This window comes from Ambystoma mexicanum, chromosome 1p (genome assembly GCF_040938575.1).
Source record: "Ambystoma mexicanum isolate Mex_15411 chromosome 1p, UKY_AmexF1_1, whole genome shotgun sequence".
Taxonomy (NCBI): Eukaryota; Metazoa; Chordata; class Amphibia; order Caudata; family Ambystomatidae; genus Ambystoma; species Ambystoma mexicanum.
The window spans coordinates 626,980,017-626,996,472 of NC_090921.1; the positions used below are offsets into that span (position 1 = coordinate 626,980,017).

The following is a 16,456-nucleotide window of genomic DNA, read 5'->3' on the forward strand; positions in this document are numbered from 1 at the left end:
TCTTTTTACTGATTGTATTACAGAAGGATTTCATTCCTGGACAACAGGCCCAGATGCGATACAAAATGTTACATGTTTAAACACCTCTTTTCAATGTAAAATGCTATTCTGTTAGAATTATGTATGTAGCTTGTTTTCCCCACTGAACTGAAAGGTCTGTGCCTCTGAAACGTTGACATAAAGACCCTTGGACTGGGCCTACTAAGAGAAGAGGTCTGGTTTTCAGCTGAAAATGCAAGGAAATATAAGCAGTAGATCACAATTTGCGCAGGGTACAGATAAGACGGCTAGAAGAAAAGACTTTAAGGCCAGGCCTCCCCATTAATGTATTTATTTTATTTATTTATATAGCACACAAAACCCAGAGTAAGCTAGGCGCTTATACTTAAGAGATTGGTTGCAGTGCTTCAGGTTACAGAAAGGAAGCAAAGGAGGTGATTACATCATAGAGGAGCGTACAGAAGTAATACATCACATGCAAAGTGCAGATGAGAGTTCAGAATGCGCAAATACATGTAACCTAACCCCATGTTGCAGGGCTGCAGCAGCATACAAATGCAAAAGTCAATTAGGCAGGCACTATTGGCCTTGCAGCATGGGCATTAACTATGAATTAGCTTCGAACAGAGATCTTTGAAGACACTTAATGGCAGGGTGGAATAACATGATATAAGCAGATATCCATGTCATGTGACTGGGGAGAAATTAAACTTATGAGGAGAGTGGAGCTTGGTGTGAAACTCAGGGGCCCATGTGATGCATTGCCTATGATTAATATTGCACTGCTTTTTCCTTTATAAAAAGAACATTGTGCGTCCCAGTGAGCTCATCCAGGACTCATATTAATGATCACAAAAAGCCTGTCAGTTCTATGTATCTCTGATTTTACGTGAACTATAGAATTTGAGTTAAGAAGGAAAACATGATCCAGACCTTCTCATAATTCAGAGGAGTTCCAAAGTTGGTGAACTGATAGAATGCAAAATAAATGTTTAGAGTGTGAAGTGCCATTTTCTTTACTTGTTTGGCTCAGAACCAAATCGTGAAAAACAATAGCTCCTCCCAGGAAGTGGGTGTCAAACTGAAATTAGTATTTCACGATTCGCCATAAAATATAGAATTCAAAAATATATACGTTAATGCAGTTATCTGAAAAATAAAGATAGTTGCCATGCAGGGAGATTTCAAGAAAACCAAAATTATAAAACATGTAATTTTGGAGTGATGCATTTTTCTCCTCCCTTCAGTCTCCATAATCCACACCTCCCAACTCCTTGTCCTATCAGCAGGGAGTGGGCAGAATTGGTGGGAGGGGGATGGAAAGAGGTAGCCACTCCTTACAATGGGAATATTGCTAGTGGGTAAGTGTAATCAGCACTATATAACAGCAATTTCCTATCTGAGAGGGGATTCTTTCGAGGGACAACTAACCCGAGAGGCAAGGAGAGCTACCAAAATCCTTCAAGTACCACCTTGCTAGGAGAAAAGCTGTCTACCTGGAGAGGCTGTGAACCTTGCAGGGGAGGCAGAGACAGGGAAACCTAGAAGGTAACTGGGCCTGACATTGGAGGAGCCAGATGAGGACTGGGTGCTGTTGACTATCCTTGACAGAAGTCTTTGACCAGATCTGTGCTTTATCATGATGAGCCCTGCTGTTTCCCTGAATGCCCAATAACCAAGGTTTCCCATGTAAGTAGATTGATTCTGATGACAACAGAAGTGTGGGGGGTTTCTGCCAGCCTTCACATTCTTCATGCATAGTGGATAGGGGGGGCAAAACTGTGTAGATCCTGGCCATATTTGACTCAAAATTAACTCAACTAATTCATTATAGAAAACAAAACCTATCCATTTAAACTGAATTGTCTTGGGAACCACCTGCCTTAACCCTGTCAATTTAATTGTGGGTGCGGGCGGGGGATGGTCAAATCTGTGTAGACCCTTGGCACATTTAATTAAATTTAATTCAACAAATTCCATATAGAAAAGATCACAGGATGAGTTTTGGTACAATTCAAAACTAACAAAACTAACAAATGTCATGCCCAGTGTGTTACAGTAAGTATAGTCAATAAAGTAATTGGGTGACCCTATTTTCCTGTACCCCCTTACTTCCTTATAGAAGAGGGGTATCCTTAATCCCAAAATAAGATTCCCTAAAAATCTGCCGTAGTGTTTGCAAAACGAATGTTCCCATTTATTCCCAAATCAGAAGCCCAAAGCCCTACATTTCATCGGAATGAGTGTAGAAACATGGTTTTGCCATTGAGTTAATTTCCTAAACCCTGCCTTTCTAATAAAAAGCCAAAACAATGTTCCCACTGTATTCCCACTCCCTGTACCTTGCCTTCAAACCAAAGGGGAATTGTTGGTATTCTTATGTTGTGCCAGACATCAATGAAAAAGAATATATTAGTATTACTCCAAAGTTGTTTATATTCAATATTTTCTCTTTATTGTGAGTCTTCAAGGTACTTGTGGTGTACCTAAACATCCTTTTGGTAAACACATGGTTCGGCCAGGAGCCCTTTCTCAAAACCGGGCTAAGTATGAATAGACAGAACATTGTGGTTGGTGATAGGTAGGATTATTGGGGAAAGAGAGACAAAGAGGTTCATATCCTGTTAGTTATGTAGTATCAGTGTTGAATTTTTCACATATTTGATACAATCTTCTCTTTGATGTTATCTCTTAAAAGTAGGTCTCTTATCTCAGCTTTGTAAACAAATCTAATGCCCCTTGTGTTCTTTGATAATATGGCTCATCCTCTACTTCCTGTGTTTCAAGTATTAGTTATCAATTAGTATACTAGTTCATCCTCATAATGAGTCATTCAAACATTATTTGCATTCTTCTCATTGTTCTTATTAGTTTATGAGAGTAATACTATCCTGAGTCTCTCAAATTTCTACATTTAATAGATATTCAGCATAAATAGTTATCCATACGTGGAACACACCCATTTTGTATATGCCCAAGCTTATCTCCATTAATGGTCTATATCGTTCCCAAATATCTGGGTTAGTTCCCTTGTTTTTCGAAAAAGATTTGTTCAAATTATACAAAGTCTCCTCATTTGAAATTTGCTTGTCTTGCACTTTTATAGCCACAGGTAGTCTACATTCTCACAAGAAGGATAACAACCTCTTTGTACCGCCAAATTCGCTACTCTAAAACTGAGCCCCATTAGGTTAAAGTTCTCCTCCAACATTACCAACTCAATTGGTATGGAAATCTCCACAGAGAACAGGACCCCAATTGCTTTTATCAGAGTCTATTTTTGAAAACGGAGAAACTTCATCACAATAGCACCACAGGTCTTCAAATGTATGTATTCCACCATACTATCCACAGAATTACGTACCTTCCTGTGCGAAGGAAGCCTCATTAGTGTCACACGTTTTTTTTTCACAGCATGGCTGCCATTTTGAAACTAACTTTACACTAATAGGCATTGCCGTGCGTCACACGTTTTTTCCCGTGTGATGTCATTATGTTTATGCGGCCCTACTGCGAAGTCACGCTACGTGATACCTCCTGCTTGCTAATTAGTAAGCAAAGACACCACCGGCAATCCGGGCCCAAGCCCCAGTTGGTACCCTGAATAATAGACCTAATTCAATTATATACAAAATGCGCAAATCTCCTTTCACATCTAATATTCCATTTAAATGTATTTGGTCATATATTTAGGGTTCCATGTCATTTCATTGGCTGCTTTTTCATCCCCAGGCTTTTAAACGTGCACATTCCATCGAATATGCTCATCGTTTTTTTTGGGGGGGGGGCAAACCGCCCACCCACACTTATTTTTTGCAATTGACCACCCGCCCAAACCCTTATTTGCCCTTTCCCACCCCCCCTAAAAAATGCGATGAGCACATACGATGTAATGTTCACGTTTAAAAGCCTGGGGATGAAAAAGCAGGTGATGAAAGGACGTTTTACCATATTTAGTAAATACACATTGGTATAGCAAGTTCACTCTGAAAGCTTAATGACTCTGGAGTCTTCCTTTGGCATATTACACACAGTCCTCAAGCTTGCTAGTATATTTTGGCAGTGTTACTATTTTGTCCATGTCCCATTTCTACACCTGGGTATTGAGTCTTCCCTTGGCATCATATACAGTCCTTGAACTTACTAATATATTCTAGCATAGATTTTCCCTTGTTAGTTTCCATATGCCAATGTGTTACTATTTTGTCAGTTGTGTCCCATTTTTACACTTGGATCAAAGTCATAGGAAAGATCTCATTTCATGGTCCATAGTTGCCTGCATCCTACATATCATTCTAGCCTCCATTTGTCTCATGAGACATTCTTTGTCCCCTCCTCTCTTACCTAATGAGATTTTCTTAAGGTCAATAAATATTAGATCCTGCTTGTTGTGCATTTGATATGTCGTTTGCCAATGTTAGTAATCTCTGTGTGTTTTAAAATTGTTCTCCCGGTTAATTGGCAAAGAAATCTGAGGTACGTTGCAAATCTCTTAATTCTACCTGTGGTGTTGTAGTAAGTGAAAGTCTATTAGAAATACACGTCCATCAATTGATGCAAGTAATTTGAAGTTGTGAGATTGTATGGTGCCACAGAGTTGATGGCTGCTGTCCTTGGGATCGATTTATTATTCATTGAGGTACAATTTAAATAAACATATACATATTATTACGGTACACCGGCCTGGTTCCTAGCTTATTGTTGGTACAGAAGGTATCTGCTGAACAGTATTATATAGGATGGAGGCGTCACTAAAGTCGAATCTGCTAAGCGCTTTGTTGTGCGCCACCTTGCTTGGTGGGGGGGAAACTCCCTGGGTTGAGAGTGACCGTCCAATAATCCGTGACAGCATTCTCATTTGCACGCGCATTCACGTCCATGCACACCATTTACACTGCACTCTCAATCATCTGCGCACTTACACAACACCCGCTCGCATGCACGCATATACATCCTCAAATGCACACATACAAATAGATGCTTTTTATTCTTACTTGCTCTGCTCCAATTTAGGACTCACCACTGCCTCCTCAGCTGCAGTCTAGGCTTCCGACTCTGCACCACACGACCAGAAATAGCTTCTCTGCAGTTCCCCAACCTTCTTGCCCCAAGGCTCATGCAGGCTTGGGGAAACAAAACACCCTAGCCTTGCATGGCAAGTAAGCCCTGTCCCCTGCGTTCAAACTCTCTCTCAAGCACTCTGGTTCTGTGTTCGGTAAAGTTTCCGAACTGAAAAGGTGGTTTCCCTACATTTCATGGCTCCCCCATAATGGGTAGTGGGTCGGCGCTCCGACGCCAGATGTAAGTAAGTCAGGTTCTTTCTTTGTGGGGATTGCTAATAACGAGGCTTGAACTCCTTTGGCTATTTGGGCATGCAATTTGCGGCATCGGGTTGCTGGGAGGAACAGGGGTGGAGGAGGGAGTAAGTAGCTGCACCTCTGAACAGGCAGCAGTAGGACACTGTGTTTTGTGTGGAGAAGTTGGTGCCCCATCTGCGTGGATGCCATGGAAATCTATAGAGAGAGCACTCTGAGCAGGTGCACAGGAAGCACAGGTTTGGGGTAAAAACATCGATGGATTCAGAAAGCAGTAAAACAGTTCTTTCAGGGCCTACATATTTTATGTTTGGACTCAGATGTTGAGATTTGTGGCAAGGCACATCGAGTTGAAGCCACTTTGCCATTGTGTTAGAATCTGGATGAATAGAGAGACCTACTGTTATCGCTCTGCTATTATGGAATCAAGGAAGATTCAGACAGCCGAGATATTTTTCCGGGGCTCAGTTATATAAAATATGCTCAAAGCCATTTTGCGACAGGATTATTGGGGCAATCCAGAGTCAGTTAATAATGAGGCACTATTGTCCCTGAAAAAGAGATATTGGGCCTTGTCAGAGGAGCGAAGCCTTGAAAGCGACGGGCAAAGTCAGATGCATGTGCATTGTGTTATGTTACAGTCAGTAGAGGGCATTGAATCCTACCTGGTCTGGGTTTTCGAATGACAAGCAAGGTTGTTATGGACATGTCTCAGAATGGGACAGCTTTAAGTGCGGGCTGGACTGCCGAGGTGGATACATGGGAGACTCCAGATTGTTTGATTGCAATCAGATTAAAGTGGCACCTTGGCACACTTACTCTCATTCTACTTACATCGCTCAAGGTTAAGATCCCTGCTGCTAAGTCCAAAGGTCAGAAGGGCTGCGTACAGTCCCGAGATCGGTGGTGGCATATGAATTGTCTACATGGGAATATAATAAAGTGTTTATTTTTGTTTCCTCTAATCTGATGTTTTCAGCCATCCATGAACCATATGTATAGACAACCACGTTTTAAGGAAAAAGCTTTTAGCCAGAAATGAAGGTATATATTTAGAGTCTAATATGTTGTGGGTTATTATATCACATTTTAAGAACATGTGTGTAAGTAAATGCATTGTGATTTATTTTATCAAATTGCACTGAATAAAGGACATTTGATCGGCTAAATTATTGGAGCAGGGGAAAACACTTTTGTTGTCAGCATTTGGTTTGGCTGAAGTCGGGACTTACACAAAATCACAGAGGTGGAAAAAAAAAGAACCTCACCACCCACCCCCCTACTGGGGAAACGATATTTCCACAGATAAAAGTGCTAAATGTCCTTAGAGTCAAAAAAGTGGGGTAAAATCGGAAAGAAAAAAGGAAACATTTGCGATAGACACAGGAGCAGTCATAATTGAGCCTCATTACGAGTTGGGTGGTAATCCGGTGGTAAATCTGCTGGAATACCGCCCAGCAGAATTACCGTTACAGCCACATGGTCAGGTTGTATTACTGCCAGATTACAGGTGGCGGTGTCAGATTTAATACGCATTTTTTATGGGGCATTTTTGGTGGAATTACCGCTGGTGGAATTACTGTGGCGGTAATTCTGCCGATTTTCAGCAGAAAGTGGATTTCCCTCCAGCATCCGGCTGGAGGTAAATCCCCCAACACCGGGGACATACTCGTAGTATGGCGGTGCGGGAAAAGTGGCAGCAATTCCTTTGCTGCCAATTTTGTCCTGTGCACCGCCATACTTGTAATGAGCCCTGATCCAGACTGCCACCAGAGTACACAAATGGTCCCGGAAGTGAGAAACTAGTCACGGTACACGAGGGCTAGAAGTGCATATGTTCTGTCGACAACTGGGCATCACTGCATTCTCTTTTCAAATTCACAATGGTCATATGTTCAAGGCTTCTTTATTACTGAGATGAAAAAGAGAATTAGTTGTTGAGACAGATTGCACACTATCTGGTGACTCACCCCACGTTGCGTTGAGGCCTTCGGGGGTGCTGATATGCTGGACGGCACAGAGGTAGTTTTTTGCCTGGGTGTGGGAGATGCTGAATGGCATGTAGCTGGTGGTCTGGAATGTACCATTGCTGTTTGGGAGGATTACAAGTTCTTTCATTCCATGGTCATGAGCCAATGGAGATCCATCCAGGAACCACGTGACATTAATGTTGGGTGGGTAAAAACCAGTCGCTCGACAACACAGCGTGTATAGGGGTGCTCCAACCTCGGTCTCCTCTGCATTAATGGTGACATGAGGAGCAACTGCAAGGAAAACAACAACCTTTAGTGGTTTACAAGGGCACACGTGGCTTTACTAACGGCAGAAAAAAGACAAATGAATCAGTTATCTTCCCCTCCTCCTTAAGGCTTTAGCCACCATTTTCTGTCCTACCCACCATTTTCTTTCTCACTACAACCCGCCAAAGGCCCGCCGACCAACTTGTCCTTCGCCCCTCTTTCTTTTTCTGCTTTTTTATATATGTGTCCCTAATTATCCTTTATTTCTCAATGTGTTCTTAAAACATTGCTGTGAGTGTTTGTGTGACTTAGATTGGATGGATTTGACATGGATGGTACCCGGAAGTTGAGTTCATAGACTCAGTGGCGTTTGAGAACGTGGTGGTGGCACTGGAGAAGATCTTTGCCACTCATGGCCTCCCCGCTGTGCTGTGCTCTGACAACGGAGCCCCATTCCAGGGTGAGAGTTTTGCCGAGCTCATGAAGGAGTATGGCATTCAACACCGGCGGGTCACCCCATTGTGGCCCCGCGCCAACGGGGAGGCCGAGCGCATGATGCGCACTCTCAACAAGGTGTTCAGAATTGCCCACGGAAAAGGGGAGTGTTTACAGAGGGCTTTGTACGTCTTCCTGCGAGGTTACCGAACCACCCCTCACTCGTCAACGGGGGTGGCTCCGGCAGAAGCACTCTTCCAGCGGTGCCCGAGAGATGTCATACCGGAGGTGGGGGACAGAGACCCTGCCATTATCGACAATGAGCAGGTGGAAGAGGACAGACAGGTCAGGACACAGATGGAGAACATCAGGAGGGGCCTCAGACCCCCACACATCGCGCTGGGAGATGAGGTGCTGGTGAGAAATCGTCACCCCCATGGAAAACTGTCTCTCACGTATGAACCCGCTCCCTTAGATGTGGTGGCCGTCAAGGGGTCGATGGTGACTGCCTCGGATGGAACTTCATCGGTAACCAGGAATGCGTCATTCTTCAGGAAGATCGGCGACCCCAGAGTGGACAGCCCGGACAACCGAGAAGGTGAAGGCGCTCTGGATGAAGGTGGGGGAGAAAATTCCGCAGTGAAGTCTCCGGCTCGAGGCGGACCCGGTCCAGGGACACCAGCCAGGGACGGTGGCAGGAGGTACCCCCTGAGATCAGAGCGTGGTAAACCTGCCCGTCTCAATGACTATGTTACGGACTGACCTGGGGAGGCTGACCGGGGATTAATGGTCAGGCCAGGACAGGTACCCACGGGGGATCCGGGGTGGCTGTCAATAAATGGAGGTTTTTGTTGAAACTTACAGAGTTATATGTGTGATAGATGTGTGCTAGTTAGGTACTCCTGTTTCCAATTTGTTGTTATGGAAAAGGAGGAGTGTGGCGTTGCCCCTTTAAGGGTACGCACGCGACGGAGTGACGTTCACTCCGTCGCGTGCGCTGTTAAATAAACGGGGCGGTTCCTGGTGACAGCAGATCACCGGGGAGCCCACACCGACAACATCACTGTCTCCGTGTCTTACTATCACGGGGGTGGGGGGCTCACGGAGGCGGGTCACCGGAGACCGCCAACAGTAAAGATCAGTTCTCCACCTGCCTTTTACCGATCTATGCCATTTCATGTGGTTGCCTCTGACCGAGAGGCACAGTTTGCAAAATAAAAGTTATCTCAATCATGGTATAAAAGTGTCACCGTCAACTATTGGGCATAGACCAGGCAACCATACAACTATCCGTACTTCCTAAATACTTCAAAGGTACAGGGTAAGGTAAATACTGGTATTTTTATTATGAAAAAAAGGTTAGTTTCAAGGGCAAATAATGAATGACCAATTTAATGAAGCTTTTCACTTGTTTTATGTAAGCGACCCCGATACAACAATGTAAATGTGGCAAAATATTCACTTATAGTAGCTCTGTGCCACAGTAGATTTGTTCTGTTTAATCCAAATGAAAGACCTAGAGGAGGCAAACATACATGTACCAAAAACAAAATACAGAGCCCACACGCGTGGCGAGTTGTCACACAACTGTCCTCGCCCCACCCCCATTTGCGTCAAAAGGAATAAACTGTGATGCTCATAACAGGAATGTGACAAATGAGTCAAAAGCTTGTATAGAGGTTAAATAAATATTTCTGTATTCTTTCAATACATGGTGTTGGCCCCATAAGCCAGAATAGCTTCTGTTGCCAAGTGTTGCAGTCTGGGCATCAGCCCCACCATACTGGCTCTTGGGCCCTGCGGGAGTCTTGCTGGCATCGTTAGATTCAAAATGCCAGCATATAATCAAGTAGGGCAAAGTATGGTCAAATGTTGTGGTCTGGGCAGTGGGACCGACTTTCTACGAAATAACAGGATCTTTGCCACATCACTACATTTAAAACAGAGAAACAGGGCCAAGTTCAGACAAGATCATCATGCACATTTTCAGAGATGTCGATTCACCATGATGCCTGGGGTAGCGGAAGTGACATCACACACATGATGACATCACAGGAAGGGATGTCACATGACCTTTGATCTGGAAGGCATTAGTTCCTCTTTAACCCTGGAGACAAGCGGCTTGCAGGCTTAAATAAAGTAGATAGATTTACACTTTTAAAATACCAAATAGCTACTAAAGCAGACAAGAATATTTTAGATACAACATTTTAACAAGGGTGCTGCCTTCATTTGCCATAGATAGGGGTCATGATATGAAGAGTTAGACCTAATAGAATCAACATAGGCCGAGGCACTGCAATAGATATGGCATTTCAGCGTTGTATGGCTAGTTGCTTCCATATTATGCCAGTAATAGCTGCATGTCAGGTATTGTCATTATCTGATAAGTAGATCCCCTACATTGATAGTTGCTGCGATATTACAGTATCCAGAAATCCAACAGATGTAAGTCACCAACAATGCACTGTAGAGTTAATGCTTTGATTCATGATAATGCATGGGTATGTCCTGTGTGTATGTTGTCTCCTGTGTAATTGTTTACGCCCCGATGCCTGTGGGTGCATTATAAATAAATAATGATTTGTTATTTATACAGCGCTCTCACCAAAGCACTATACATAGCACGTTTAAATACAATTATCATTCCATCCGAAGTTGGTACTCATTTATCAACCTTGGAAGAATGAAAGGCTGAGTTGACCTTACAAGGATTCGAACCTGCAACCTGCAGATCATACATAGATTGCAGCAGCGAACACTCAACCCGCTGAGCTATCTTACCGCTTTGCAATTATAAAAGAAATTCCACAATAAGAAAACATGTCAAAACTGGCTGCACAATATAGGCTAGACAAGTAATAACACTCATGTTTGCAGTAGCCTTGATGTTGCACAATAACAAAAATTCCATGCCACAGTAAGACATATCTAGATGGGTTGCTCCAAAATGGCAAGCTAACCATGTAATAACACTTATCATGCTTACTTTATCATAGATGCCCAGAAAACCATACCGTGCCACAGTAAAAAAAGGACTAGATTAGATGTACCAAAATGCCAACTAGCCACTAATACATATCATGCCTGCTTTATCATTGATGACCTTTATGTATTAGCACACCCCTAACCTGCCCCACCCTTGTCACACACCCCCTCTCTCTCCCACTCTCCTCCAACCCCCAAAATCATCTCCTCGGCCCAGTATTACCTAAACATCCCTCTTCCTTATCCCAGTACTTAAGTATGAGGCAAGGTGCTTCAAAGACATGCACTGAGACGAGGAAGAGTGAGACTAGAAGTGACAAAGATTACCCGTAGTAATCCAGGTATTTAACACAAGCACACACATTCACACACCACTTGCTCATTTACACATGTACTCATTCGCCATTCACTCACAAAACACACCCAGCCACCCGAACATCAAGCACTTATTCACACACACGTACATTACATAATACACACACTTTACATTTAAAAAAAAATGTCCTTACCTTCCAGAATCCGTTGCTCCTCTGTGGCAGACATGACTCTGACTCTCATGCTCCATCATGCACGCAAGGAACCAGCTCTGCAAGGAAGCAGCTCTGGTTCCTTTCATGCTAGCAGGGTACAGGAAGCATAGCCAACCATGTACCGGGAAAAGGGAGAGAGGGGCTCAGATTTCAAAATGAAATCATTTTTTGTTTGAAGTCACTCTGACTGACGTCAAAAAGACATTACTTCCGTTTCGACAAACGAAAAAAAGCACACGTTAACAGGGATACATTACATGTGCTTTACGTAGAGATGCTGAAAACTGAATGAAAAATACAACACAGAATGTACGAAAACATCCACAGCACACAACCCATCCTTATTCAGTCATTGCAGTTGCCAGAGGCAGTACCAGGTATCACACAGGGCCTGCCAGGGGGAGCAGTTGCTACCTCGGGCGACCCCCAAATGATGTCCATAGGCAATATTTTAATTTTATTTTGTCCCTCGGACTGCGATGAATGAATAAGGATGTGTTGTGGGCTGTGGACGTTTTTGTGCATTCTGTGGTATATTTTTCATTCCGTTTTCTATCTGCATACGTAAAGCACATCCCCGTCATCTTGTGTGTTTCACGGAACCTAATTAATTTCATAATATGTTTTTCATTTAATTTTGTCCCTCCGATCCTTCTGATATTGCCTATTATTTCAAGTGTTTTGTTTATTTTTCCATTTTATCGGATGTTTTTCATTTAGTTTTGTCCATTCAAACCTACTGCATGTGTAGGGTGGCCCTAGTGCTTGATGGGTGCAGCAGATCATCTTGTGTGTTTTGTGAATACTTTTTATTTCACTGTAAATTTGTGCTTTTTCACTTTTGTCCATCCTACCCTACAGATCATGTATGGGAGCGCTATGGCATTTTGTTTGTATTAGACCAACTTGTGCATTTTGTAGAATATTTTTCATTTTATGGTTGGGTGCATGTGTGTGTTTGTGTATGAGGGCGCATGTGTTTGATCAAACGGCAGTAACACTGTCACACCAGTGTTACCGTCTCCGGCAGTGCGATCACCGGAAATACCAGCAACTCCTCGGGCGTGTGCACGCCCCCTGCCGGAAACAGTAACACCGGCATGATGGTATTACTGCGCCAGCATCAATCCGCTGGTATTACCGTCAGAAATGTGCCTGTAATACCGATACCAGCACCCAAACTGCCAGAAGACCCGGCACCAGAATTTCCAGTGCCGGAATTAGCATCACTGCTGGAACGGGAAGCTCGCCAATGGCCATCTTTAAAACTCAATCCACTTTGTATCTCCCATTTCCTGCTGCTATCCACCGTGACTGAAGCCTGGAAACATGTCTGGGAGCAAAAAGGCACGAGTCCCTGACGTCCGCCTGTAGAAACCAAAGTTCTCAGAGACAGAGCTGTCTGCACTGTCCGACACTGTGGTGCAGCATGCCAAGACACTTTGTGGCCAAGACACTTTGTGGCTGGCTACAGAAGGACCAGCCAGAAGAGGAAGATGGTCATCTGCGAGGAAGTGGCAGAAAGGGTCACACACGCAGATGGACTGCGATAAGCGGTGGGACAACCTGCGCCTGAGGATCCGCAACCTCATCACAACACACAGGAGGGAATCTGCTGCCAGAGCAGGGGGACGGTGGCACCCCTTAACCTCAAGTCCTGGAAGGAGAGTTGCAGCTCCATCCTTCACATGAGGAAATAGAGGGAGTCGGGACAGCAGAGGAAAGAGCTGGGACCCAAGGTGATGGTGTTAAGTACAAATGCAAATGTTGAGTCCAAATAGATGCATCCCCAGGCAGAGAAACACCTAATGGGCGAGGGAACAGGTCCAACATGTGTCAGTCACAGCAAATGGCCAGATACACACACACACATGCCAGGGAATGCGGGTAGATGTAGCCATGCACAATCACTGTTGACAAAATGTACAGCCCCACACATGGACACATGGTGAGCGCCCATGTGTGCCAAGGGAGAACAGGGCATGAATCAAAGGCCCATCGCACACACAGGAATCAACCTTGACTGACCAGCTGTCATTGTGCACTCCCACTACCCACATTTAGAAGCACATATTGGCTAACAGCATGCTTGTCTCTCCCCAACCGGCACACAGTCCGCTGACAGTGACGCACCTGGACCGTCATCAGGCCCAGCAGCTGCAGGCAGACCTGTGAAGGCCACACTACTCACCAGCAGGTCCAGGCAGCAGGGCATGGCTACTGGTCCATCACAGCCACCAGCAGCCCCACCAACTCCAGCTGCAGCAGCCCCACCACCATCATCACCACCCACCGCTGGAAGAGGCACAGCAGCAGCAGTGCATGTGGCTGCTGCCATCACCACACCGGTGGTCAGTGGCCTCAATGTCCCTCCGTTGCCCTCCACACTACCACGGGCACAGCAGCCACTAACCATGATGGCAGGTACACCACTGATGAGGAGGAGGCGGATGACGAAGTCCTACTTGACGGCGTGTTTCAGTCAATTGACACCATACAGCCGCCCTCCACTGCCACTGCCCAGCATCCGTTCCCTTGATGTACACCTGCCAGCAATTGGGGTTTGCCACACTGAACTCACTCGATTTGCACGCCAGCAGCTGGAGGAGATGGGACTCGTGCAGGAATGCATGCAGGCCTCCAGCCGCAGGAGTGCCAGGTCTCAAGACCATGCCACTGCCCTCCTCAACCTTGCCCAAAGAATGCGCGAGGACAACACGATTGCTTCTGCCACAGTTGAGCCCTAAGCCTTTCTATCCAATTGACAATGGAACACATGCGGGGCACCAACATCGGTTACCACCACCAAGAGCTCCCAGCAGGGAAGCACAATGTGCTGCTCACATCGACTCAGGTCCCCGAGGGAGTCTGTGAAGAGCCTCATGCCAACAAGGGGCTGCAAGTGACACTGAACACTGACTGGGTGCTTCACTGGGTGTTGACGGCACGCCCCTGGACGGTCATGCCAGAAAAAATACAAACCGCTAGGGAAAAAAGGCCAAGAGATTTCTTGCAAGGATAACAAGGTTTAATCGTACAAAAGTAAGGGTGCAAGCAAAGAACTCTGCTGCTTGAGAACATTCTGGGCTCAAGTGATACAAACATAAGCTTATAAGGCATCCTTGCTTCATCACTACATGGTAAAAATCTGCATGTCTGGTTGGTGAGACCCTATAGATGGGCCTGCTCCATAAGGAATGCCAGGCTGTGATTGGTTCCAATCTCGCCCATCTAGCTGGGCTCATCTCTCCAGGGACTGAAGTTCAGGTGCTCCAAATGTTGCCATTACATAGTTACTATTGCAAGATAATACTACTACATCATTATGGCATGCACTTGGGAAACTTGGGGTCTGACACAGGGAGGAACCCATTCATGCTAACCCACACATTCTTTGCTCGGTTCATATCGCACTCTCCGCACCCAAGGCTTCTACCCTCGTTTTGAACTATAATGTATTCCTCCCGGTACCTCATATTACAAAAGGGGAATTTAGGGAATAAGGTGACATGGTCGTGTTCATTTAGATCTTTTATGCCCATTGGTTTTATGGGTGGTGGAGGTCACCCATTATCGTGGATTCAGGGGTTCTTGGGTGCCATTACTCCTGTTGGCTGGGTGGTGGTTGGAGGTCTGCTGCTGGCCTGGCTGTGATGAATGTGCACCACAAGGAACCTGGTGCTGTCTCATGGCCTTTCAGGGCAGGACACATTCCTCTCTGGGATAATAAACAACTGCAACAGTTAAGGAACAAAGGGACGTTTCTATAGGAATTAGCAGCGTGGGTTCATCTGCCCTCAGCATTTGGGCCTCTTCAGGTTTCTCCGCCAGGCCGACGTTTATCGCGCAGCCATGTAGGACTGAATGTATACTATAAAATGGCGTCTCTTTATCTGCGGGCACTAAGTCTATGCATCTATAATTCCTGCAATATTGTGTTCGTGCTGGGTTTCATAGCACAGCCCTCTCACCCCTGATACATCGTATGTCTATCTAGGGGACTTTCCGAACTCTAAAGGGCCTGGGGGGGGAGAAAGGCTAATTTCCTTCCCATCATTCCCCCCTTTCGTTACTTCTACAGAAACAAATTCCTCTGTATATTTGCTCTCATTTTCCCTTCTCACTGCAGCTTCATATGGGGGCATTCCCTGTATTGGCATCCACAATTTACATACATTTTTCAGGCTTTCTCCCACTTGCGCATACTCTTCGGGAGTACATGTCCTATAGATACATCCCCATCCCCTGCTAAATCTACCCATACTTTCTTATAATTATCAAGGTCTGGTGGAGGGACAATGATCGTGTGGTACAGTCAGTCTACTTCATTTACATAGAGTATGGGGACCATGCGAGGGATAGGGTGGTCAGCTTGCATCTCTTTCATATTATGAGGTACTTTTGAAATGCCAATTGACACCATCATCATTGCACTATTAGGCACTGCTTTGGCACAACATCTGAGACCCAGTTGGCAGATGCAAAAAAGGACCAGGATGAACACGATGACAGGTACCAGCATCTTCACCAGTGCTTCCAGCCAGGATGGGGCCCAGATGAATGCCATTGTAAAGGAGTCCTCCTCTCAAATGCGAGCTTCTTTTCTGATTGTGACCCCTAGGCCGCGCACTGCAGCTATGACGTGTGACAGGTACCCATTTTCTGCATCTTCAGAAGGCACGAACGTGCAACATTAACTCACAATATTTTTGCACATACATCCTTCCATTGCCGTCAGCATATCCAAGACGTAGCGGTTCTGCATCGTCATCAGTCTCAGGGCATGCAGCTCGACCTTCATGACGTTAAACCCCTGCTCAGTGTCATTTGCCAAATGGACCAATTCCCAGCTCACCATCTGTGGGTAGCAAAAGTGATGCAAAGAAAGTTTCTGCTGAGCTAAACAACTTGTATTCTTGGGGTATTTCTTCAAGCAGTGCTGATGAGT

General features: G+C 45.0%; 1 protein-coding gene across 1 annotated transcript in view; it reads right to left on the reverse strand.

Annotated features, from left to right (window-relative positions):
• Positions 1 to 16,456, reverse strand: part of LOC138577315 (class II histocompatibility antigen, B-L beta chain-like) — a 436,072-nt gene that overhangs the window by 280,078 nt on the left and 139,538 nt on the right. The window contains exon 3 of the mRNA XM_069649617.1: positions 7,286 to 7,579. Within this exon, the coding sequence (XP_069505718.1) occupies positions 7,286 to 7,579 (294 nt within the window). The remainder of the gene's footprint in view (positions 1 to 7,285; positions 7,580 to 16,456) is intronic.